Source organism: Monodelphis domestica, chromosome 2 (assembly GCF_027887165.1).
Source record: "Monodelphis domestica isolate mMonDom1 chromosome 2, mMonDom1.pri, whole genome shotgun sequence".
In the NCBI taxonomy this organism is placed as follows: Eukaryota; Metazoa; Chordata; class Mammalia; order Didelphimorphia; family Didelphidae; genus Monodelphis; species Monodelphis domestica.
This window is the reverse complement of record NC_077228.1, coordinates 155190217-155215630: the sequence shown is the minus strand read 5'-3', so window position 1 is coordinate 155215630 and position 25414 is coordinate 155190217. Positions and strand designations below refer to the sequence as shown.

At 35.5% G+C, this 25414-nt stretch overlaps 1 protein-coding gene across 5 annotated transcripts in view; it reads right to left on the bottom strand.

Annotated features, from left to right (window-relative positions):
• The window catches only part of TARBP1 (TAR (HIV-1) RNA binding protein 1), a 118287-nt gene that overhangs the window by 11905 nt on the left and 80968 nt on the right, over positions 1-25414 (bottom strand). For all 5 annotated transcript variants that reach the window (XR_001627950.2, XM_007481595.3, XM_016430246.2 and 2 more), the window contains exons 22-24: positions 24804-24953; positions 22474-22560; positions 14845-15041 (exon numbers count right to left, since the gene is read on the bottom strand). Coding sequence is in view for 4 of the 5 variants with exons in the window: in XM_007481595.3 (XP_007481657.2) it covers positions 14845-15041; positions 22474-22560; positions 24804-24953 (434 nt within the window). In the remaining variant the exon portion in view is untranslated. The remainder of the gene's footprint in view (positions 1-14844; positions 15042-22473; positions 22561-24803; positions 24954-25414) is intronic.

Here is a 25414-nt window from a genome sequence, read left to right as displayed (position 1 = left end):
AAATATTATTCAGCCATTTTTTCCCCAAAAAATTAAGTTCTCACTCAGCAAAAGCATTTCTATAGGATACTAAGATAATACTGTCCAAGTACAATGAATTCAGTAAGAGGCAATGAATGATTCCTTAAAAATCACTCTCATCCTCTGTTGCCTTTGTTCCCATGAATGTGCTGCTAAGTAAAGCTGGAGAAAGATTAAACTGGGAAGACTTCTTCCACTACAAATTTAAGTTACATAAATTAAGGCCCTCATTGCAGCAAGTAAATTCTTTTACACTTGCTTAATTAAATTACTATTCTACTCATTACAACAGCTCTTCCAAATCTTTTCATCCCTTCACAAATCTCTCAAGATTCAGGGGTGGAGTCAAGATGGCCACATAGAGGCAGCGAAAGTTCAGACCTCTGAAAACCCTTCCTCACCAAATAAAAACCAAATGCTCATAGGGGACTAAAAACCAAATCTAACAACAGGACAGTGCTAAGGAACCCTCCTGCTGGACTCAACTTAAAAGGTACACCCCCCAAAAAACATGAATTTGAGACTCCTCAGGTTTAAGGGGAAGGAAGAAGGAAGGTTCCAGGATCCCTACCCCACTTAGAGCGTTGAGCCTCCAGTGGTGGCTGAAACCTCTGGGAGGGCAAGGGTGCTGGTCTGGAGGGAGTACCTTGCAGGCAAAGCGGCTCAGAGTGTCAAACACAGGTGGTGTTACAGGCAAAAGAGTGGTTGGCATAAACTGTGACCGAGAAAATATGGTTTCAAAACAGTGTCTTGAGTTAAATTAAAATTAAGTGGTCGCCATAGGAAAATCCCCAAATATACCCAAGTCAGCTGGGTTTTATGGAGATTTTAATGAATACAAATAAAGGAATTAAAGAAAGGGAGAGAGACAAAGTAAGATGGAACAGTAGGAAAGAGCCTAGGCCAGCCTAGGCTTAAGCCTTAAGAGAGACCAGTCAGTCTTTAATCCACTCACACAAGATTTGTCCCAAGCAAGATTCTAGTGTTCAGGGACACCCACCAGTTTAGCTCCTCAGCTCAACTAAGTTCAGCCACCGGGCCCTTCAATTCAGCTTTTGCAAGCTGACCCTTAAGAGGCCTTTCTGACCTTCTTTTAAAGAGAATTTTCTCATATGTCACCTCCCCTAAGTTCTCATATCTACCAATCACAGTAGACGTTTTCACAGGACTGACCATTCTTAATTCACACCTGAGTAGACTAAACTTGAGTAATTCACACCTGAGTAGACTAAAACTTCATACCTCTTTTGTTAAGCCTGTCCCTTGCAAGTTTGCAAGTTGCCGACCTTCATAGGTACTTAGCACCTTTTTGTATTAGATCTAAAAATAGACCCAGCTTAAGGTTTTTTAGCTTTACTTTAAGTGTCGGTTAAGTACTTTTCATTGTTCAGTAAGGAGTTTACAACTTTATCTTCCCCTAAATTATGCTTAAGTATGGATGGAGTAATGCTAGAGTTCTCACATTCCTGATCAAGTACCTTCATTATTTAAAATGGGGAATGGTCTTAACCAAATGTTCTAAGGTAGAGTCTGAGAATTTTTAAGATTCACAAGTCTGAGAAATTTTTAAGATTCACAGTGGTGGGGAATCAGTTGGAGAAGCACTGAGTGGACAGCCTAGTTGCAACAGCTGAGACACTCTATATTGCCCCCCCACCCCTCCCAAGCTTCAGGGCCTCAGGGCACATCCAGCTCTGCAAGTTCAAACCGGCCTGGGCTTAATCTCATCAAACCCTTCAAAGGGCAGGGAACCTCAAGCTCCAACTCTCCATCCCCCACCCCCAGACTGTGCTGAGGGATTTGCAGACTAAACTCCAAGGGGAAGGCTGACAGAAAAGTCCAAAACCACAGATCCAACATACAATGAGAGGAGCAAGAGTGCAGGCAACAACAAGGGGCAAATATGAGCAAACAACAGAAAAAGAAAAAAGAAATTACATTCAACAGCCTCTAGCCAGGCAATGAACAAAGAGCAAATGCAACAGAGAAGGATGAAGGAACACCAAGCAAAAACACAGAAACTACATAAAATTGGACACAGGCTTTGGAAGAACTCAAAATGTAATTCAAAACACAATTAAGAGTGGCTAAAGACAAGTGGGAAAAGAACTAAAAAAGCAAGTTAAGTCATCTGGAAACAAAATAATGTCTTGGAAGCCAAAATTAATCAGCATGAAAAAGAGGCACAGGAGATGAAAGATGAGGCAAAGAAAATGAAGGATGAGACAAGAAAATTAAAGATGAGGCAGAAAAGATGAAAGATGACCTCCAAAGAAAACCAAACCCGAAGGAGAAGGATGACCAAAAAGCCAATGATGAAATCCAGTCTTTAAAAACCAGAATACAACAATTAAAAGAAAGCGACTTCACAAGGCAGCAGGAAACTATAAAACAAAATCAAAAGAATTAAAAAAATTGAGGAAATATGAAGCATTCACAAAACAGAATATTTAGAAAGTTGTTCCAGGACAGACAACTTAAGAACCATTGGTCTACCAGGAGACCATGACAAAAGAAAAATCCTGGACATCATCCTACAGGAAATCATCCAAGAAAACTGCCCCAACATTCTAGAACAAGCAGGAAAAGTGGAGATTGAAAGAATCCACAGATCACCTCCCGTACTTAATACTCAAATGACAATACCCAGGAATGTTATAGCCAAATTCGAGAACTAACAGACCAAGAAAAAAATATTACAAGCTGCTAAGGAGAAGTCATTTAGACACCAAGGAAGGATAACACTGGATCTGGCTGCATTTACACTGACTGAAAGGCATAGAATATGATATTCCAGAAAGCGAGGGAACTAGGACTACAACCAAGAATCAATTACCTAGCAAAACTGACTATATTCTTACAAGGGAAACTATGATCATTTAACAAAATAGAAGAATTCCAAGCATTTGTAAAGAAATGACCGGACCTGAACAGAAAATCTGATGCCCAAACACAGAACTCAAGAGAATCATCAAAAGGTAATTAACAAAGGGGGGAAAAAACAAAACAAAAAACTAACAAACTTTTAATAAGGGACCCAATAAGTTAAAATGATATGTATCCCTATAAGAAAAGAGGACATAGGTAACTCTGAAAAATTGTTATTATCACCTGGGTAGCTAGAAGAATTATATTTAGAGGGAACAGTGACAAACTGAATAGGACGAAATGTGCCAAGACATGAATATGTATATGGATATATGTATGCATAAATATATATGTGTGTGTATACATATGTATATATGTATAGATACACACACATACACACAATGAGAGTTTTAAAAAGAGATTAATATTAAGAGAAATGGGAAAAGAAACAAAATGAGGTAAATTTATATGTCACAAAGAAGCGCAAGGTGGGAGGGGGGAGAACATCAACGTACTGGAAGGGTAAAGAGCTTGGAGATAGGAAATACTCAATTCTTATGTGCATTGAAATTAACTCAAAGAGGGAAAAACAATCAAATACATTGGGGGCAGTAAACTGATTTGCACCCTATAGGGAAGAAGAAGGGTAACAAATGGACTGGTGGAGAGGAAAACAATAAAAGGGAGGGAGAGGTGGAGGGTAATTTAAAAAGACCATAAATAAAATAAGACGTGAATAAGAAGGGGGGGGGTTAAATGGGAAGTAAAATAAGGGTGGGAATTAGGGGGACCAATTAAAAACAAGACACTGGAGTACAAGGAAATAGTGAAAGAAAAACGGAAAGAAAAAAGGGCAGGACCAGGAGTGGAAATCAAAATGCTGGGAAATACACAGATGGTAATCATAACTCTGAATATGAATGGAATGAACTCACCCATAAAATGCATGCAAATAGCAGAGTGGATTAGAAACCAAAACCCTACCATATGCTGTCTACAAGAAACATACATGAGGAAGGTAGACACAAATGGGGTAAAAGTAAGAGGATGGAGTCAAATCTATTGGGCATCAAGTGAGAAAAAGAAAGTCGGAGTCCCAATCATGATATCTGACAAAGCCAAAGTAAAAATAGATCTAATCAAAAGAGATAAGGAAGGTAATTAGATTCTGATAAAAGGCAGTATAGACAATGAGGAAATATCAGTACTCAACATATATGCACCAAATGGCATAGCATCCAAATTTCTAAAGAAGAAACTAGTGGAGCTCAAGGATGAAATAGAGAAACTATTCTAGTGGGAGACCTGAACCTTCCTCTATCCAAACTAGATAAATCAAACCAAAAAATATATAACAAAGAGGTAAGAGAAGTGAATGAAATCTTAGAAAAAAAATTAAGAGTTAGTACATATATGTGGAGAAAAATAAATAGGGACAAAAAGGAATACACCTTCTTTTCAGCAGCACATGTTATGTTCACAAAGATTGACCATGTCCTAGTGCATAAAAACATTGCAAACAAGTGCAAAAGAGCAGAAATAATAAATGCAACCTTTTCAGACTACAAAGCAATGAAAGTAATAATTAGTAAGGGTACAAGGAGAGGCAAATAAAAAATTAATTTGAAATTAAACAATACAATTCTCCAAAATCGGTTAAAGAACAAATCATAGAAATAATTAATAATTTCACTTTAGAAAATGACAATGATGAAACATCCTTTCAAAAATCTAGGGGATACAGCCAAAGCAGTATTGAGGGGGGGAAATTTATATTCTTGAGTTCTTATATAAACAAATTAGGGAAGGAAGAGGTCAATGAGTTGGGCATGCAAATTAAAAAGCTAGAAAGTGAACAAATTAAAAATCCTCGGATGAAGATTAAATTAAAAATCCTAAAAATCAAAGGAGAAATTAATAAAATTGGAAGTCAAAGAACTATTGATTTAATAAATAAGACTAGAAGCTGGTACTTTGAAAAAAATAGACAAAGTACTGGTCAATCTAATTTAAAAAAAGGAAAGAAGAAAACCAATTTGCCCAATTATATGGCAATAAATATGGCAATCTAGGTGATATGGGTGAATATTTACAAAAATATAAATTGCCTAGACAAACAGAGGAAGAAATAGAATACCTAAACAACTCCATATCAGAAAAAGAAACTGGAAAAAGCCATCAAAGAACTTCCTAAGAAAAAATCCCCAGGATGAGATGGATTCACAAATGAATTCTATCAAACATTCAAAGAACAACTAATCCCAATACTATAAAAACTGTTTGACAGAATAAGTAAATAAGGAGTTCTACTAAATTCCTTTTACAACACAAATACAGTATTGATTCTAAATCCAGGTAGGTCAAAAACAGAGAAAGAAAACTACAGACCAATCTCCTTAATGAGCATAGATGCAAAAATCTTAAATTATCAGCAAAAATACTCCAACAAGTGATCATGAGGGTTATTCATTATGACCAGGTAGGATTTAGACAAGGAATGCAAAGATGGTTCAATATTAAGAAAACTATCCAGATAACTGACCATATTAACAAGCAAACTGACAAAAATCACATGATTATCTCAATAGATGCAGAAAAAGCCTTTGACAAAAGACAACACTCATTCCTATTGAAAACAATAGGAAGTATAGGAATAGAAAGGCCTTTCCTAAAAATAATAAATAGTACATATCTAAAACCATCAGCAAACACCATCTGCAATGGGGATAAACTAGAACCCTTCCCAATAAGATCAGGAGTGAAACAAGGATGCCCATTATCACCTCTATTATTTAACATTGTACTAGAAACACTAGCAGTAGCAATTAGAGAAGAAAAAGAAATTGAAGGTATTGAAATAGGCAATGAGGAGAACAAGCTATCAGTCTTTGCAGATACTATGATGGTCTATTTAAAGAATCCTAGAGAATCAACTAAAAAGCTAGTAGAAATAATCAACAACTTTAGCAAAATTGCAGGATAGAAAATAAACTCACATAAGTCATTAACATTTCTATATATTTCCAACACATCTCAGCAGCAAGAATTAGAAAGAGAAATACCATTTAAAATCACCCTAGACAACATAAAATGCTTAGGAATATATCTGCCAAGACAAGCACAGGAACTATATGAACACAACTACAAACACTCTCCACACAATTAAAACTAGATCTAAACAATTGGAAAAACATTGATTGCTCATTGGTAAGACAAGCTAACATAATAAAAATGACAATCCTACCTAAACTAATTTATTTATTTAGTGTCATACCCATTGAACTTCCAAGAAACTTTTTTACTGAATTAGAAAAAACCATAACAAAGTTCATTTGGAAAAACAAAAGATCAAGGATATCTAAGGAAATAATGAAAAAAATGCAAAGGAAGTTGGCCTTGCAGTCCCAGATCTCAAACTATACTATAAAGCAGTGGTCATCAAAACAACATGGTACTGGCTAAGAGACAGAAAGAACGATCAGAGGAATAGACTTGGGGTAAATAACCTCAGCAAGATAGTCTATGATAAGTCCAAAGATCCCAGCTTTTGGGATCAAAAGTCCACTATTTGATAAAAACTGCTGAGAAAATTGGAAGACAGTATGGAAGAGATTAGGTTTGGGTCAACATCTCACACCCTATACCAAGATAAACTCAGAATGGGTGAATGACTTGAATATAAAGAAGGAAACTATAAGTAAATTAGATGAACACAGAATAGTATACATGTCAGATCTTTGGGAAAGGAAAGATTTTAAAACAAAGCAAGAGTTAGAAAGAGTCACAAAATGCAAAGTAAATAATTTGGAATACATCAAATTAAAAAGTTTAACAAAACCAATGTAACTAAAACCAGAAGGAAAGCAACAAATTGGGAAGCAATCTTCATAAAAACCTCTGACAAAGGTTTCATTACTCAAATTTACAAAGAGCTAAATCAATTGTACAAAAATCAAGCCATTCTCCAATTGATAAATGGGCAAGGGACATGAACAGCCAGTTCACAGCCAAAGAAATCAAAACTATTAATAAGCACATGAACAAGTGTTCTAAATCTCTTATAATCAGAGATGCAAATCAAAACAACTCTGAGGTATCACCTCACACCTAGCAGATTGGCTAACATGACAGCAAAGGAAAGTAATGAATGCTGGAGGGGATGTGGCAAAGTTGGGACATGAATGCATAACTGGTGGAGTTGTGAACTGATCCAACCATTCTGGGGAGCAATTTGGAACTATGCTCAAAGGGCACTAAAAGACTATCTGCCCTTTGATCCAGCCACAGCACTGCTGGGTTTGTACCCCAAAGAGATAATAAGGAAAAAGACTTGTACAAGAATATTCATAGCAGCACTCTTTGTGGTGGCAAAAAATTGGAAAATAAGGGGATGCCCTTCAATTGGGGAATGGCTGAACAAATTGTGGTAAATGTTGGTGATGAAATACTATTGTGCTCAAAGGAATAATAAGCTGGAGGAATTCCATGGGAACTGGAAGGACCTCCAGGAATTGATGCAGAATGAGAGGAGCAGAACCAGGAGAACATTGTACACAGAGACTGATACACTGTGGTACAATTGAATGTAATGGACTTCTCCATTAGTGGCAATGCAGTGTTCCTGAACAAACCAGAGGGATCTACGAGAAAGAACACTATCAACATTCAGAGGAAACACTGTGGGAGTAGAAACACAGAAGAAAAACAACTGCTTGATTACATGGGTCAAGGGGGATATGATTGGGGATATAGACTCTAAATGAACATCCTAGTGCAAACATCAACAACATGGAAATAGGTTCTGATCAAGGAGACATATAATACCCAGTGGAATTATGCATTGGCTACAGAAAGGGGGGGGGGAGAGAGAGGGAGGGAAAGAATATGATTCTTGTAACCCAGGAATAATGTTCTAAATTGACTACACAAAATAAAAATTAAAAAAATAAAAATAAAAAAAATCTCTCAAGATTCACTCCTCCCCAACTTTTTTGGCTGAGAAACTTCCTTCACATTTTACTGAAAAACTAAAGCATTCACCTTTTTTGTTGAGGAGAGAAGAAAGATCTTCCTATTAAAAAGTAAAAAGGTCTCCTCATCTCACATATCACCCAAAATGCCTTCTGCTAATTCTTCACCACTATCTCATCTAAAGACCTGGCCCTTCCCCATACCAAAGCCAACCCCCTAAGCATGCTCAAGTGATCCCATTCCAAATCAGCATCTCCAGCAGACTTGCCACTGTTGCAAATATTTTAAATCTCTACATCTACTAGATGCTTCCTTACTGTTTATAAAGGTGCACATGTCTTCTTTACCCTCAAAAAATCCTCCCTTGATTTATCTATTCTTGTTAGCCTTCATCCCTAGATTTCTTCTCCCATTTGTAGCTAACTCCTTGCGAAAACTGCCTACACTGGGTGTCTCTAGTTCCTTTCATCTCACTCTCTTCTTAACTCTCTACAGTCTGTCCTCTGACTTAATTATTCAACAGAAACTGATATCTGATCCAAAGAAAAAGAAGCTGATGGCATCTTTTATCATGAGTCCTTTGGAATAGTTTTGGATCATTGTATTTCTGAGAATAGCCAAGTTATTCACTGTATAGTATTCCTGTCACTATGTACAACATTCTCCTGATTCTGCTTATTCCACCCTGCTATAGTTCAATCTAAGTCTTTCCAGGTTTTTCTGTTTGTCATTTCTTACAGTACAATAGTACTCCATTACAACCCTATACTTACTATAACTTAGTGATTCCCAATTGGTGGGTATCCCCATACTTTGTAATTCTTTGCCTCTACAAAAAGAGCTGCTTAAAATATTTTTGTACACATATGTCCTTCCCCCCCCCTTTTTTTTTTATCTCTTCAGGATATAAGCCTAGCAATGGTATTGCTGGGGAAAAGAGAATGTACTGTTTTATAATTCTTTAGGCATAGTTCCTCTCTAGAATGACCAAGTTCCCAATACAAAGCATTATTGTTTTAATTTTCCCACATAATCTCAAAATTTTGTCATTTTTTTCCTGTCATAATAGCCAGTCTGATAGGTGTGGAGTTGTACTTTAGAATTATTTTAATTTTCATTTCTCTATGATTTTGAGTATTTTTTGCATGACTATAAAGAGTTTATAGGAGAACTGCCTGTTCATATCTTTTGACCACCTATCAACTGGAGAATGATTTGTATTCTCATATATTTGACTCATTTCTCTAAGTATTTAAGAAATAAGACCTTTATTAGAGACTTGTAAAAAAAATTGTTCCATTATCATTGATGTGTATTACTCTCCATCTTATTTCCCCCATTTAGTTTCTGACCACCATCTCCCCCAATTTAAAAAATAACTCCCCATTTCTCTTATCTCCTCTTCCACTCCTAGTTTCCAGTAGAGTAAGGCAGATTTCTATACTCAACTGATTATTTATGTTCTCCCCCTCATTGAGCCAATTCTGATGTGAGTAAGGTTCACATGCTCTCCTCCCCACATCTACCATCTTCCCTTGTACTGTAAAAGCTTTTTCAGTCTTTCCCTGGATCTCTCTCTCTCTCAAGATTTGAGGAAGACAGAGATTTTTAACATATTTATTCAGAGACCCTGTTTGACATTTCCCCTTCTTTCCCCAACACATTCAAGGGAGGGGGAAACTGAGGCAAGAAAAGTCTCTTAGAGAAGGGAGCTGCCCCAATTCCCACTGTGGCTCAGGATGCCTTTTGGGGATCAACTCAGGAGTTCTGGATGGGAAGGTGGGGGACTCAGGGACCCCATGTCCCAACTTTGAATTGGGTAAAAAGAATATTTATCCCCATATGGTCCCCCATCTTGGCAGATGCATCTATAATGATTTTTTATTTAAAAAAATCTCTTTTATAAAATAATTTTTTTTCTATTTTCCCTTTCCCCTTCCCCCTCCTCCCTTCTCTCCCTTTTTCTCTCTCTCTATCTCTAATTCCTTTCTTCCTCCTATTGTAATTAAACTCTAAAAAAGGCTGACGGCTGACTTGAGTTTTCATTTAGGAATTACATAGCTGAATTCCTTGGCGACCTTAAATTAATATATATCAGTCTTTTAAAGTGATTCCCTTGTAACAGGTCACAAAGCTGAGAATGAGGCCACATTTGAACCTAGGATTCCTGTTCTCTAGGCCTGGCTCTCAATCCACTGAGCTACCCAGCTGCCCCTGCTTACCGACCACTTCTGTGGAAAGAAGGGCCACGTAATGATAAATTGTAGAAATTTCTTCCAAGCAATTAGAAACAATAATCAATGAAATAATATAGAAATTATAATTACAATAATGAATTTAGAAATCCCAAATTTAAAACTGATAGCTTTTCTGGAAATTTAAATCAAATAACTAATAACTCAAACCAGATGACCCCTCAACAGTATATTTTAAGTGGAGCTTGTCCCCAAACTAATCAGGGTGCCAATGCCCCTGGGGGGAGCCCAAGGAAATACCCAAAGATTATGAAGGGGTATTTGGGGGGGGGGGAGATTGAGACACAGGAATCAAAGGATTTAACCTTTGATTTTCCAGACCCTGATGTCTTACTACCTGTTATTCCTATTCACTGACCCCCCCCCCCCATAGTGATGAACCTCACATGGCTTTAAAGGTTGGTAACGCTTATTATGACTGTCTTCTATTTTTGTTGTTTGTTCATTTTCTAGATCTTTTCTTTTCTTTTAATTTAAAAAACTTTCAATTAGGTTCTATAACTGTGGTAAAGGAAACAGTGTTGCAAGCTTCAGGTCCTTTGTGCAGTTGCCGTCAGACTGGAGAAATTAATCTGCTTTCAGTTCTTCCAAGACGATATAATGTAAGGAAAGTTGTATTTAATACTTTCCCAGACTGGGTTCTGATTTATGGGTGGCACTCACCAAAAGCTGCCATGGTTAAAGCAGGACCAGAGGAAGTTTATAGGAAAAAAAACCAAACCATCATAGCTGCTGAGGAAAAAAAAAATCTACCTTACCAAGTCTTAGTTTTGTGGTCAGAGTTCTCCAACAAAAATGTTTAAAATTCATCCATTTCTTTCTTCATTACAGGAATATTTCCCAACCAGTGACTAGAAACTCACTCAACACCGGGCAGTAGAATATAACTGACTATAATATCTGTAATTTAGTAGATAAATCATAGAGAGTTTCCTGAAGCACAAAGAAATTAAGTGATTTGTACAGGGTCACACAAGCTAGTAAATGGATGAAACAAGATTTGAACCCACATCTCCTTGATGTTGGGTTTCATTCATGAGATCTCTATAGAGTATGATCTGTGGCTACACTTCCTTAGCTGGGCAGCAACTAAAATATTGTTTTTGCTGTTTCTATATACAGAATGTTTAATTTATGAGACATTCACGAGGAGAACCTTTGGGTATTCCAATGACAACTTTAACTACAACCCAGTGGGACAAAATAGAATCAGTTCAGTTTGGATGGAGCTATCAAATCCAAGAAACCTCCTCAAAAGCAGAGAGGTCACATGCCCTAGTGGGAAGACTGAGTCAGAAGACCTGGGGTCTCATCACATTTCAAGTGATGATTTATATGTAAATTGCTTTCCAAACCTTCAAGTTTATACATTATACTGCTGTTGTTCAGTTGTTTCAGTCATGTCTGACTCTTCCTTGACCCATTTGGGTTTTCTTGGCAGAGACAATCTAGAGTTTCACTGTTTCCTTCTCCAGCTCATTTGATAGATAAGGAAACTGAGGCAAGCAGGGTTAAGTGGCTTACCCAGGGTCACATAGCTAGTAATTGTCTGAGGCCGAATTTAAACTCAAGACAATGTTCCTGACTACAAGCTGGGGCACTCTATTCACTGTATCACCTAGCCACCAAAGGTCTTGGGACACCATGGATACCCTTTCAAGGTTTCATTTTGCTCCGCTATTTAAAAATAATATAAGACTATATAATTTTGAAGGTTCCTAACATCTCTATATTTTATAGTTCCATAATTCTAACAGGGAAAAAACACACCATCACCAAAACTATAAATTATTAGTGGCTCAGTTAATACTGTTAGTTAATACTGTTTAGTTAATACACACAGTTAATACACTAAGCACCTACTATGTGCTAGTGGAACAGCTACATGGTGAAGTGGACAGAACACTACGCTTGGAGTCAGGAAGACTCATCTTATTAGCTGTGTGACCCTGGGCAAGTCATTTAATTCTGTTTGTGTAGCCCCAAGCATTCTTTTACCTCTTGGAACTGTGACCAGGGCCCCCTGCTTCCCTGTGGCCACAAGCACTGGTGTCTGCTAGTGTTTGTCCTCACTCTGAAACTTCGCCCCAGAACTGCTACCTGGACCTGCATATGAGTAATATAACAAGAATCTTGAACCTAGAGCCAGCAAAGGGACCCCTGCTCAGACTGACTCCCTTTATTGTGTGCAGCTGAGAGCTCCGGAAGCCTTGGCTGCTGCTTTGGCTGTGCCCAGGGCCTGTTGCTGTGGTGGGGCCTGCCCAGGCAGTCTTCTTTGCACTCCATCTTGACCTCAGTGCATTGTTAGATCCCTCTTCCTGGCGTTCTTGAATGTTTGGGGCCAACAAATTACTTCACCCCCTCTTTTTGTGGATTATGCTACTCCAGAATTTGTTCTGAAGCATTATAGCGTGTTTTTAGGTGGATAATTTGGAAGAGATCAGATGGGTCCACATACCTTCTCTGCCATCTTAATTCTACCCTAAGTTTTCATTGGCACTACTAGTTCTTCTTCTGAGACTTCCTGGACTGATTCTCCTCGGTTTCTTTTGCTAGTACTTCATCTAAGTCATAGCCACTAATCTTGGGGAATAGGTGTCACACAGGGCTCTATCTCTTCCCTTCTCCCTCTATACCATTTCACTTAGTGTTATCAGATTTCCTATGAATTCTATTATCATTTATATACAGATGATTCTCAAATCTATTTACACAACTCTAAATTCTCTGCAGACTTCCAGTCTCACATCTCTGTCTATTGGACATCCCAAATTAGATGTCTTAGAGACTTCTCAAATTCTTAAATTCAGAATTGTCCAAAACAGAACTCTTTATAATTTCCTTCACAAACTCTCCATTCTTTCTAACTTTCCTATTACTACTAAGGGTTCCATGCACCTCTCAATTACTCAGGCTTACCACCTACATGTCATCCTTTACTCCTTACTCTCTTTACCCCACTGTTGTCAAGCCCTGTTGAATTTGTCTTCTTAGCAAGTCCTACATAAGCCCCCTTCTTTACGCTGACACTGTTACCACCTCTTCTTATGCAGAGCCTAACCCTAACCACCTCATATGTGGCCTACTGTAGTAGCATTCAGCTTCACTGGACTGTCACAAGTCTCTCTCTACTCTAGTCCATCCTTCACTCGGCTATTAAAGTTATCTTCCTAAAGTTTAGTTCTGACATCACTAACATTTCAGTGGCTCCCAATCATTTCCAAGAATATATATATCCTGTTTGGTGTTCAAAGCATTTCACAATTGGTACCTCTTCCCCAGTCTTTCCAGCCTTCTCATACCTTATAGAACTCTGCCCTCCATGCACTCTTCAATATCACAATGACTTGCTGTTCCTTGCAAAGACACTCCATTTCTCAGCTCTGAGCATTTTCTCTGCTTGTCTCTTATGCTTGCAATCATCTCCACATACTGTCTTCTCTGGCTTCTATTAAGTTCTAGTAAAATCTCATCTTCTACAGGAAGCCTTTCCCCACCTCTCAATTCTGGTGCTTTATCTTTCTTAATTATTTCATATTTATTCTGCATATAGGCCATTACATATGGTTCCTTACTGTCCCTCCCATTATAATGTAAGCTCTTTGAGAGTAGGGACTTTCTTTTGGCTTTCTTTATATCCCCTATGAAATATTTATATGTACATATGCTAAACACACATGAGTGAATTTCTTTTTCCTTGGATCTGAATTCATTGGTATAAGGAAATCTAGATATGGAACTTCACAAATACAGATTAGCACCTTTTTTATAACTTAGTCTTAGCTGCTTACAAGACTTATGGGTTTTACACACCAAAGATATTTGAGATACTGGGCTCCAAGAGTAGCTCTATCTACTATGCCAAGCCATTTAACTATAAATAATCAACATTTTAAATAATAGACTACATTTGTTTTCCAGGCCTCTGGAAATTTAACAAGCCCTTCCACATTCTCAAGTTAACTCTAAATAGATTTGGGAAGCCTAATCACTCCACTGAGGAAGAGAGAGAAACAAGCCTAAGGAAAGCAGGACTGAGGTATCAGTCAGAAGACCCAGGTCCAAATGCACACTCTGCCATTTCTTATTAAATCGACTCTGGGAAAACTGTTTCATCTATTTTAGTCTTAGTTTCCTCTTCTGTAAAATTAGTAGGTTAGATTAGATGATCTCTCCATATTTAGCACTAAATGCCATAATGTGATAATAAAATTTCCTAGAATTTTTATTTCTATATCCAATCAATAAGCATTTAGCAGCACCCCAAGTAAGCTTATAATTTAATGAAGGAAAGACCAACATATATAATCTAAATAAACCTAACTTCTTTAGAACCCTTTGTTTTAGACCTATAGTTTTTGCAAAGAAAAACAAAAACAACCCTGAAATTAATTATTATTTTTTTATGAATCTCACAGGTATTTTTTGCTGAAAATATATTTTAAAAAATACAAAGAATAAAAGGTTTAGAAATATAAAGTTAACAAAAGTTAAAGGTCAAGCTCATTGTAAATATAATTATAATTCCATTGTAAATATAATTATAATTTAACTGGACAAATTAAAATTTACTAAGGGCCTTTAGGTATCTCCATAGTCTGATACAAGATTAAAATAAAGAAAAATCTAAAATCTAAAATCAGGCAAAAATATTAAGGGACCAATATGATTTTATATCTTAATCATAGCAGAAATAAACTGAAAGCAATAATTATTAAATTCTACATACCCTGCTCCATGCATGTTTTCCACTTGATGAAGGCTGGATTCTATAACAGCAGTCAAAGCATCAAACTCCTCTACATGCAAAGTTTTGCACAAAGCCCAGATTTTCTTAAGAGCTAATAAAGCATAAAGTCGAACACTAAAATTATGGTTGAAACACCACTGCAGTACAACAGTAAGAGCCTGTTTTAGAACTGGTTTCTAGAAAAAAGGACAAAAAAAAGAATCTTTAGGTTTAGACACAAACCATTATATATAACTACCTAAGCAAGAGGGGTAAAAAATTATGGAAATTCCATCATTATTGATTTTTTTTACTTGTCTTCTTGAATGGCCTAGGACTTAGCACTAAGAACATAGTAGGAAGCTAAACTATATAAAGAAAAATAACAAGGCAATTTAGCTTTCTCATATTCTATTTCTATAAACTCAAAAGACTATTTTCCTTTCACAGAAACTGACACTACTGCCTACTAATCTTATAAAATTATGACAATTTGTAAGAAAAAGCAAAATAACCATTAGATGAACTAAATTTCAAGATAAATCTCTAAGCCCTACATACACTATGTATTCTAAACCCTAGTTGAGACTTCATACCCAGGCAATTTTTCTTTTACAATAATACTACAATCACAGGCTTTATATACATCATATGCCTGATAAATTAAGAGCATTTAAATACTAGATTGCCAAAAAGTAGGGCCTGTTTTGTCTAAATTCCTTATATCTGGTACAGTGTACTTTTCACACATAAAGTGCTTAACTTTTTTTGTATTTATATCTTAATATCCCTATGAGGTCAGTAGAGTATGGATAAAGAACTGAAATGTAAAAAGCTAACTGTCTTTTATAGATTACATGGTGACTCAGTGGGGAAAATGATAATGGAATATCAGAATCTTGATAAATCAGCCAATAAGCATTTGTGCCTACAATAAATCAAGCACAGCACTAAGTTTTAGGAATTCTACTACAAAGAATGAAGCAATACCTACTCAAAAGGAAGTTATTCTAACGGAGAAGACAAGTAATGTAGAACTAGTTAAGATATAGAGATACAAATAGAAGTAAGGAGGGAAAGTATCCCAGAAATATGGAAAAGCAATGGAGAGACCAAGAAATAGGAAGAACCATATGTGAAGAAGAGTGAGAAGGCCAATTTATCTGGATCACAGATTTTAACGCAGAGGAGATGTGCATGTTAGATAAGGTATCCTATCCACTAGGTTGTATTCACTTTCCTACATAAAGTAAAAAATCCCCATTAAGATACGAATTGACTTTTTCTCATTTTAAAATCACAAGGTTTACTTTTAGAATAGTAAGAGGAATATTGTTAGGCAGAATGAGCAATTCTTTTTAAAAATTATTTTATTTTTTCCCAATTACATATAAAAAACATTCTTAAAAATGTTGAATTCCAAATTATCTCCTTTCTTTCCTATTTTTGAGAAAGCAAGCACTGTTATATATTGATTATACATATATAGTTGTGCAAAACAGTCCACATTAGTCATGTTGTGAAAGAAAATGTGCATGTACATACACACACACACACACACACACACACACATAGAAACAAGAAAAATAAATTTTTGAAAGTAAGCTTTGGCCTGAACTCAGTCTCCATCAGTTGTTTCTCAGGATATGGATAGCATTTTTAAAAATCCCAATTCCTTCATAAATGTCTTGGATCATTGCTGAGAATAGATAAGTCAATCGCAGTTGATCATCATATAGTACTGCTCTTAGTGTATACAATGTTTTCCTGGTTCTGCTCACTTCACTTTTCAACAGTTCATGTAGGTCTTTCCAGGCTTTTCAGAGAGCATCCTATTCATTATTTCTTATAGCAAAATAGTATTACATCACAATCATATGACAACTTATTTAGCTATTCCCCAAATGAATGGGCATCCTTTAATTTCCAATTCTTTGCCATCACAAAAAAAAAAACCCTTATATTTTTTGTAAATATAGGTCCTTTTTTAATATCTTGGGGATACAGACCTAGTAATGGTATTGCTGGGTCAAAGGGAATGCATAGTTTTTAGCCCCTTGGGCACAGATTCAAATACCCCCAAAATGGTTGAGTTAGTTCACAACTCCAGAGACTGCATTAGTGCCTCAAATTTCCCACTTTTCCTCCAACATTTATCATTTTCTTTTTCCGTCATATTAGTAAATCAGAGAGGTATTGGGCCTCAGAGTTGTTTTAATTTACATTTCTCTAATCTATAGTGATTTAGGACATTTTTAAATGACTATAGATAGCCTTGATTTCTTTACCTGAAAATTACCTGTTCATATTCTTTGATAATCAATTTGGGAAATGGCATATATTCTTATAAATTTTACTCACTTCTCTATATATTTGAGAAATGAGGCCTTTATCAGAGAAACTTGCCTTAAAGGAGTTAGCTACTTAAACAGAGCTGCTTTGTGTAAATGTGGAAACAAGGGCCAAACTATTTTTTTTAATTTTTTTGTTATTATCATGCAAAGCACACTTCCATATTGGTCACTGTTGTAAAAGAATACTCCTATGTACCCCAAACCCCAAAATAAAACCATAAATACACTGATGTGAAATATGATTCCAATAGTTCTTTCTCTGGAGGTGAATAGCATTCCCCATTATAAGTCTTTCAGGATTGTCCCACATCATTACATTGTTGAGAGTAGCCAAATTTTCACAGATAATTATTGTCCAATATTGTTATTAGTACATGAAATGATGTCCCAGTTTTGCTTATTTCACTCTGCATCAGTTACTTTTCCAGCTTTTTCTGAAATCATCTTACTTATCATTTCTTATAGCAAAATGAGTATTCTATTACCAATAAAATGTACCACAATTTTTTTAGCCATTCTTCAATTGATAGAAATCCCCTCAATTTCCATTTCTTTGCCACTACAAAAAGAACAGCTATAAATATTTTTATACAAGTAGGTCCTTTTCCCTTTTTTGGGATACAGACCCAGTAGTGGTATTATCAGATTAAAGGGTATGCACAGTTTTATAGTCCTTGGGGTATAATTCCAAATTGGCCTCCAGAATGGTTGGATCATTTCACAACTCCACTAACAATGCATTAGTATCCCAATTTTGCCACATGCCCTTCAACATTTACCACTATCCTTTTCTGGCATATTGCCAAACTTTTAAATAAAAGTATATCTTTTTGCTGTTGTTGTTACTTATTAAATTAGTTATGCAATGATTAAAATAGTTGGTTGTCATAAACTGTAGTGATTAAAATAGTGGAAGACATAAATTGTGGCAGTTAATAGAGTGGTTGCCTTAAATTGTGACCGCAGAAAACATGGTTTCAAGATAGTGTCTTGTTTTTAAATTAAATATAAGGTGGTCGCCAGGGAAAATTTCCCAATTATTAAATATACCCAAGTCAGCTGGGTTTTATAGAGATTTTAATTAATACAAATGAGGAATTAAAGGGAGAGAGAGAGGAAAAGGAAATAATGAGAAAAAGACAGGCCGGCCCAGGCCAGCCAGGCCCAAAACCTAAGAAAGAGATCAGTCAGTTTTTTATCCACTCACCACAAGATTTTTCCAAGCAAGGATTCTAGAGTTCAGAGAGATACCAGTTCAGCTTTGGCCAGCTGCCATCTCCAGAGAGATCTCCTCTGAGACTCAGAGTCTCCTCAGAGGGAGTTCCAGCAAGAGACCTCTGCTCTCAGTTTCTCCTGTCCTTTTAAAGGGAATTTTCTCCTATGTCACCTCCCCTAAGTTCTCACATCTACCAATCACAGTAGACGGTTTCCAAAGGACAGACCATTCTTAATTCACGCCTAAGAAGGCTTGAACTTTTGATTAAGTTCACACCTGAAAAACCTCTGAGTAAGTTTCTCACCTCTTTGCTCCTTGTAAATTCACAAGTTGCCTGACCTTTATAGGTACTTAGCACCCTTTTGTATTAGATCTAAAAATAGGCACAGCTTAAGAACTTTTGCCTTACTATAAGTATGGGGTTAAGTATTTTTCATTGTTCAGCAAGGAGTTTCTTCCCCTAACGCAGGCTTAAGTAGGGGTGGAGTAGAGGTCTCACATTCCTGATCTAAGTCCCTTCATTGTTTAAATGGGGAATGGTCTTAACCAAACCTTATGAAGTAGGGTCTGAGAATTTTTAAGGTTCACAGTTACTCAGATGCTATTGCCAGGTGGAAATCTTTACCAATCTAGATCCATCTTAAAGGCCAAACATAAATTGTATGTAATTAGTTTGGGGGGAGAGGGGAATCAGCATTGACAAGATAATTGAGGAATTAAATCATCTGGTCAACACAGCTGTAAGGCATTTGAATGGTATTAGGATTCTTCATTCTTTCCCCCTTATACAGCCATCAATATATAACAAGAATCATTACATACATTACATACATACAATACATACCATACACATACACAGACATTTACCAAAAACAATTCTAAATAAAATTTATGAGTGGCTGAAGGCTTCATGGACATAAGATCTTTAGGATAAAAGAGATATACTATACAAAGATAAAAGAGACTAGCTGTACAAAAATATTTATAGTAGCTCTTTTTATGGTGGTGAAGAACTGGTACCTAAAGAGATGTCCATCAATTGAGAATGGCTGAACAAGTTGTAGTATATGCCTGAAATGGAAAACTATTGTATCATAAGAAATGACAAACAAGAAGATGACAAAAACTGGAAAGACTTATATGAAATGATACAAAGGGAAGTGAGCGGAACCAGAACATTGTACAGAACAGATATGATGTATGATGATCAATAGTGAATGACAACTATTATCAACAAAGCAAGAATTCAGGACAATTCCAAGGGACTCATGATGGATGAAAAAAGATATCTACCACAATGAAAGGAGTATATAGAGTCCATAGGCTGACTGAAACATACCATTCTTCACTTTATTCCCTCTGTGAGTTTTCTCTAGTGTAAGCAATGTGTCTTGTTCCACAATGTGATGAACATGAAAATACATATTATATGATAATATATATTCAACCTATTTCATATTACCTGCTTTTGGGGGAAGGGTGGGAGGGAAGGAGAGAACACGGATTACAAAATGTTAAAAAACAAATATTAAAAATTCTATCAACATGTAATCGGGGGGAGGGGGATTTTTTTTTCTTTAATTAGCCCAGTTAGGACAGAACTCATTTTCAGACTCCAATAATTCTCCATGAAGTTTTTTTCTTTGTTTCTTACTGAATAATAGATCCTAATGCTCTCCTTTAAGTGTCTCTGAAACTATTTGTCAAATAGCTATGTGAAAAGGAAAAATTAAATGGAACAACGCTATGGAAAGTTATGTTTAAAGAAATCCTAGGTAAAAACTTGTGTTAAATTCAGAATCAATTTTCAATCTAATAGATCCAAATAAATGATAAAATTTTGATCACTCATGAATATACTTGAGTCAATATAATAAAAAATGACAGTATTACCTAAAATAATTTATTTATTCTGTGCTATATGTATATAATATTATATATAATCAATATATGGATTGCTTTATAGTGCTAGAAAAAAATAAAATTCATCTGGAGGAATAAAAGGTCAAGAATTATCAAAGAAATCAATGAAGAAAAAGGTGAAAGAAGGGAATTTAGTCGTAATAGAGCTAAAACTATATTACACAGTGAAAATCAAAAGAATGAGATACTGGATAAGAAACAGTAGTAGATCAATGGAACAGATTAAGCACACAACATACAGAAATAATTGTACACAATTGTTTAGTGTTTGAAAAAGGTCCAGGTTATAGGGACAAGAAATTCACTATGACAAAAACTGTTCGGAAAATTGGAAAACAGGCTGGCAGAATCTAGGCACATACCAATATCTCACACTATTTTTCACCAAGATAAGCTCAAAATGGATATGTGATCTCAAAATAACAGTGGGGAAGCATGGAAGAAATTACCTGTCAGATCTATGGATAGGGAAAGATTTCACAAATAAACAAGAGATAGAAAGGTAAAGTGGCTAATTTTGATTACATCAAATTATAAAATTTTTGTACAAATAAAACCAACACAGCCAAAATAAGAAGAAAATAAGGAAACTGGGGGGGAGGGGAATTTTATAGAAAGTTTCTCTGTTTTGGTTTCATTTCTTTTTTGTTTCCCTTTTATCTTTTCTTTGTCACATTTGATTCCAAGTTGTTTCTCTCCCTCCCTCCCAACTCTGCAATAACAAAAGCCAACACTGACACAGATATATGTGTGAATTCAGAAGATACATAGTTCCATCTATCAGTTTGTTGTCTAGAGATAGAGAACATCTTTCTTCATATATCCCTTGTAATTGATTTGAAAATTCATATAACTCAGAATAACTTAGTGATTCACAATTAGTCTTTGAATAATATTATTGTATATCTCTCTTGGTTCTGCTCATTTCTCTCCACCATTTCATGTAATTCCTTAATTATACAGAGAACAGAGGCAAATTAATAAACTAGGAGATAACCAAAAATTAAGAGACAGTTTTCAGATAAAAAAATCAAAGCTACCAATAGTCATTAAACATTATCTAAATCACTATTAGAAAAATGCAAATTAGAACAATTCTGAGGTATCACTTTATATTCATCAGATTGGCTAAAATGACAGAAAAAGAAAATGACAAAGGCTAGTGGGAATATGAGAAAATAGGTACACTAAAGAACTGTTGGTGGAGTTCTGAACTGGTCCAACCATTTTGGAGAACAATTTGGAATTGTCCAAAATTTCCATAAAACGGTGTGTGTACCCTTTGATACCTGAATACTGCTATTATTATATCTATATATCACAAGGAGGTTAAAGAAAAATTTAAAAAGACTCATTTGAACAAAAATATTTATAGCAGTTCTTTTTGTGGAAACAAAGAAGTGGAAACTAAGAGGATGTCCATCAATTGGAAAATGGCGAAGCAAATCATCATCTATGAATGTGATTGAATACATTGTGCTCTAAGAAGTGATAAGGGAGATTGTTTCAGGGAAATTCCAGGAACTTACATCAACTGATGCAAAGAAAAATGAGCAGAACTAGGAGAAATCTCTACATAGTAACAGTAATTTAAAAGATAATGACTACAAAAGACTTTGTAACTGATCAACTAAATGAACCACTACAACTTTAAAGAACTCGTGATGAAAATAATATCCACCCACAGATAGAAAAATTATTAACTCAAGATGCATAATAGTGCTTTATTTTTTTTTCTCCTTTAAGTTTCTTGTATTTTTGGTGAAGGGGATGGTTAATTTGTAGATCTATTTTGTATCACTTTATATGTATAATGAGTATCATATTTTATGCCTCCTCAATGGTTTGGGGAGTGGATAAGAGAATTTGAAAATGAAAATAAAAATAAAAAATTTTTAATTTGTAATATACAAGTAATCTAACTTTATTTATAAATACAGATTTTTGTCTTTTTCTTGAAAAGGGAGGGAAGTTATAGTTCTTGTTTTGTGTTTTTTTTTTTTTTGCAGTAGGGAAAGTGGTAAAATTAAGAGAATACCAAGTAGTCTACATTTCAAAGAAATTACTACAGAATTTTGGAAATTGATGGACATGTAAAAAAAAATTTTTTTTTTACTTTAAGCATTTTAAACTTACCATATCAGGTATATTCTGAATAATGATATCCAAATGTGACAAAACTGATAAAAATGTGCAGATACTCATTTTGAGCTTTTCTTCACCCTATGGAAAAAGAAACCAATCAATAAGCATTGAGTACAGTCCAAGGCACTGTGAAGAATACATATAATTCAGTATATGACATGACCCCTAACCCTGAGGAGTTTTATATTCTAACTATGGAGACATGGTTATAAAATCATGGGAAGTTAAAAATAATAATACAAGAGTTATAATATAAGTAATATACAAATGAAAGCTGCCAAATAAGTTGTCAAGAAGAAAATACTAAATCACTATGAACTAAAACGGCCTGAGAAAGCTTCACAGAAGAAAAGTAACTTGAATCATGCAATGAGACAAAGGTAGACTTTGGCTTAAAGGCAAAGGGCAGAGTTGACTATTCTAGAAGAAGAGACTGGAAGAGATTAAACACCAACATGGGAAAGCATGGACCGTATTGTGAATTTCAAAACTATTCCACCCTAATCAGACCATTCTTTAGAAGATCTGATTTAGCTATTTCCTAATCAATAACAATAGAGATACTTGGAATAACAGAATCAGGTCTTGGAAACTATATTTCTCCTCTGTTCTTAGTTTAACAAGATTAGGAAGCACTGCATCAAACTCAAGATTTAATTATCTGAGAAAATGGCCTTCAACAGACATGTGCAAAAAAAGGACAGACCTCTGGGCTGTCCTAAGTCAAGCTTGAGCCACCATTGGCACATGCAAGATGCAGGAAGTGAGGTAGAGAACAGCCTCTGGAGTTCTTGTGACTTCCTGTGGAGAGGGTGAGAATTCAGTTCGAACCTGGAGCTCAAGCTTGGAGGAGCCCCACAGACAGCTTTCCTTCAGACCCGTCCCATGAGTGATAAGGACTGACCCCTTTCTCTGCCTTGGCTCTCCAGGGCCTTTAACTCCCGCTTTGGCTCAGCCTGAGCCAGAGCGGTTTTTGAGTTAAACTCCTTTCCTTTTCTCCCTCTCTCTCTCTCTTCCTCTAATATTTTCTTCCTCCTGTTTGGCAGCTGACTTGGATATTTTATTATTTGGGATTTCCCTTGGTTACTACTTAAATTTAGATTTTTCAGTTTCAACCATAATTTCACCCTTTACAGTTTCCACAAAAAAGAAGAAACCAGTAGGAGAATTCCAGTGAAAACAAAGATATAAAGTTCTATTTGAGTGAGACTGTAGAGCAGTGATGGCAAAACTTTTAGAGTCTGAGTACCCAAACTGCAACCCTCATGTGGCATGTGAGCCTTACCCCAGTCAGGGGAGGGAGGAAGCACTCCCATTGGGCTGCTGTGCAGAAGGGTGAGTGATGAGAGAAATGTCCTCAGGCATGTATGGAGAGAGGAGGAAAAGAGCAGTCCCTCTGGCATTCATATCATAGGTTTAACAGCATAGCTACAGAGGGACTTGATTGTTCTTTTATGCTATATGAACTTTATGGAGCACAGTGGAGGGGATAGTTATTAAAGGTTTGGGGACACTAAAAAGATATAAAGATTTCTTTTATAAAAAGATGAAGTAGTAGTGGTGGTATGTAAGATGGATTGGAGGGAGATGTCTATAGACAGGTGAACAAATTAGGTAGTTAAAAGGCAGAATAGAATTAAACAAAATTCATAAAAGTATTAAAAAGTCATAAAAAGATATTTTAGAAATATTTTTCACTATTTTTCTAAGTGTTCTTCAGTCATAAATTCTAGAACTGATTTTTTCATCTGAAGTGAGTTCATCAGTAGAGGGCATTCAAAATGTGGAAATTTAACTACAACAGTGCCATGTGGAAATTTAACTACAACAGTGCCAATTAGCAAGTCTTACAACTTAAGAGACATAGAAAGTAAGTATAAATGCAATGAGAAATTGAGGCACTAGAGCTGGCACAACTCAGAGGCAGGACTTGGGACACAGGTTTCATAACTCTGAGGATGGCTGGGACATTACCTCTCTAGTCTTTATATAAATGCCTTCAATAGTTTAAATATGATAATGAAACAAAGGGCTTGTCTGATGTGTGTGTATCTAAGTATTTGTATACAATATCTAATCCATTTTGATTTGATTTCTAGTTCATATTCACAAAAGAAATTTCAGGTTTTTGTTGTTTTAGTAAAATAGCTCCTAATCGATAGTAAGTAAAACTCTGATTATTCTCTCATTACACCTTCCATTCACTTATTCATGAAATAGTACATCAGATTCGAAATTGAATTCAAAGAAAATTTTACATTGGTATATAAAACATGGGCCCACTAACAAAAAACAAAACATGAAAAATGTAATTTACTTACATAACAAAAACAATTCCAGAATTTTGGAAGAAACTGGGGAAATTTATGAAGAATCAATATAATAATCCATTCTACTAAATATTTTATGGATGCTTGGTTATTGACAAATCCTGCTTCAAAAATCTTGCCAATAATCTTATCCAAGAAGATCTAAGTAAGAAAAAAAAATTCACAATATGAATTATTGCTGAGGAAAAAGCATTTCTTACAGATTAAACATTTAAGTAAAAAAAAAAAACTTATCATGAATTTTTCTGAAGTGTTCAGCAAACAAGGCTAAACCCTGGAAAAATAAACTCAACAATCCTAACAACCACCATCATAAGTACTTTAATTAAATTTTTTTTATTGTTTTGGCTCAAGTTTTCATATAGTTGACTTAGCACCTTGGCTCCTATGTCAATAATTTTACAAGTTACTAAATAATTTAAATTAACTACATACTAAGAGCTGACTTTTATAAAGTAATCAAGTTCAGTGATTTATGATACCACCCACTAATCAGATCCCTCATATCACAGAGTGTCTCATGTTTGTTCATTCCTTTTGTTACATTTAAATTGTTAACTTCAGGTTCTTATTTTCCATAGAGTTTATTATTAATCACTTGA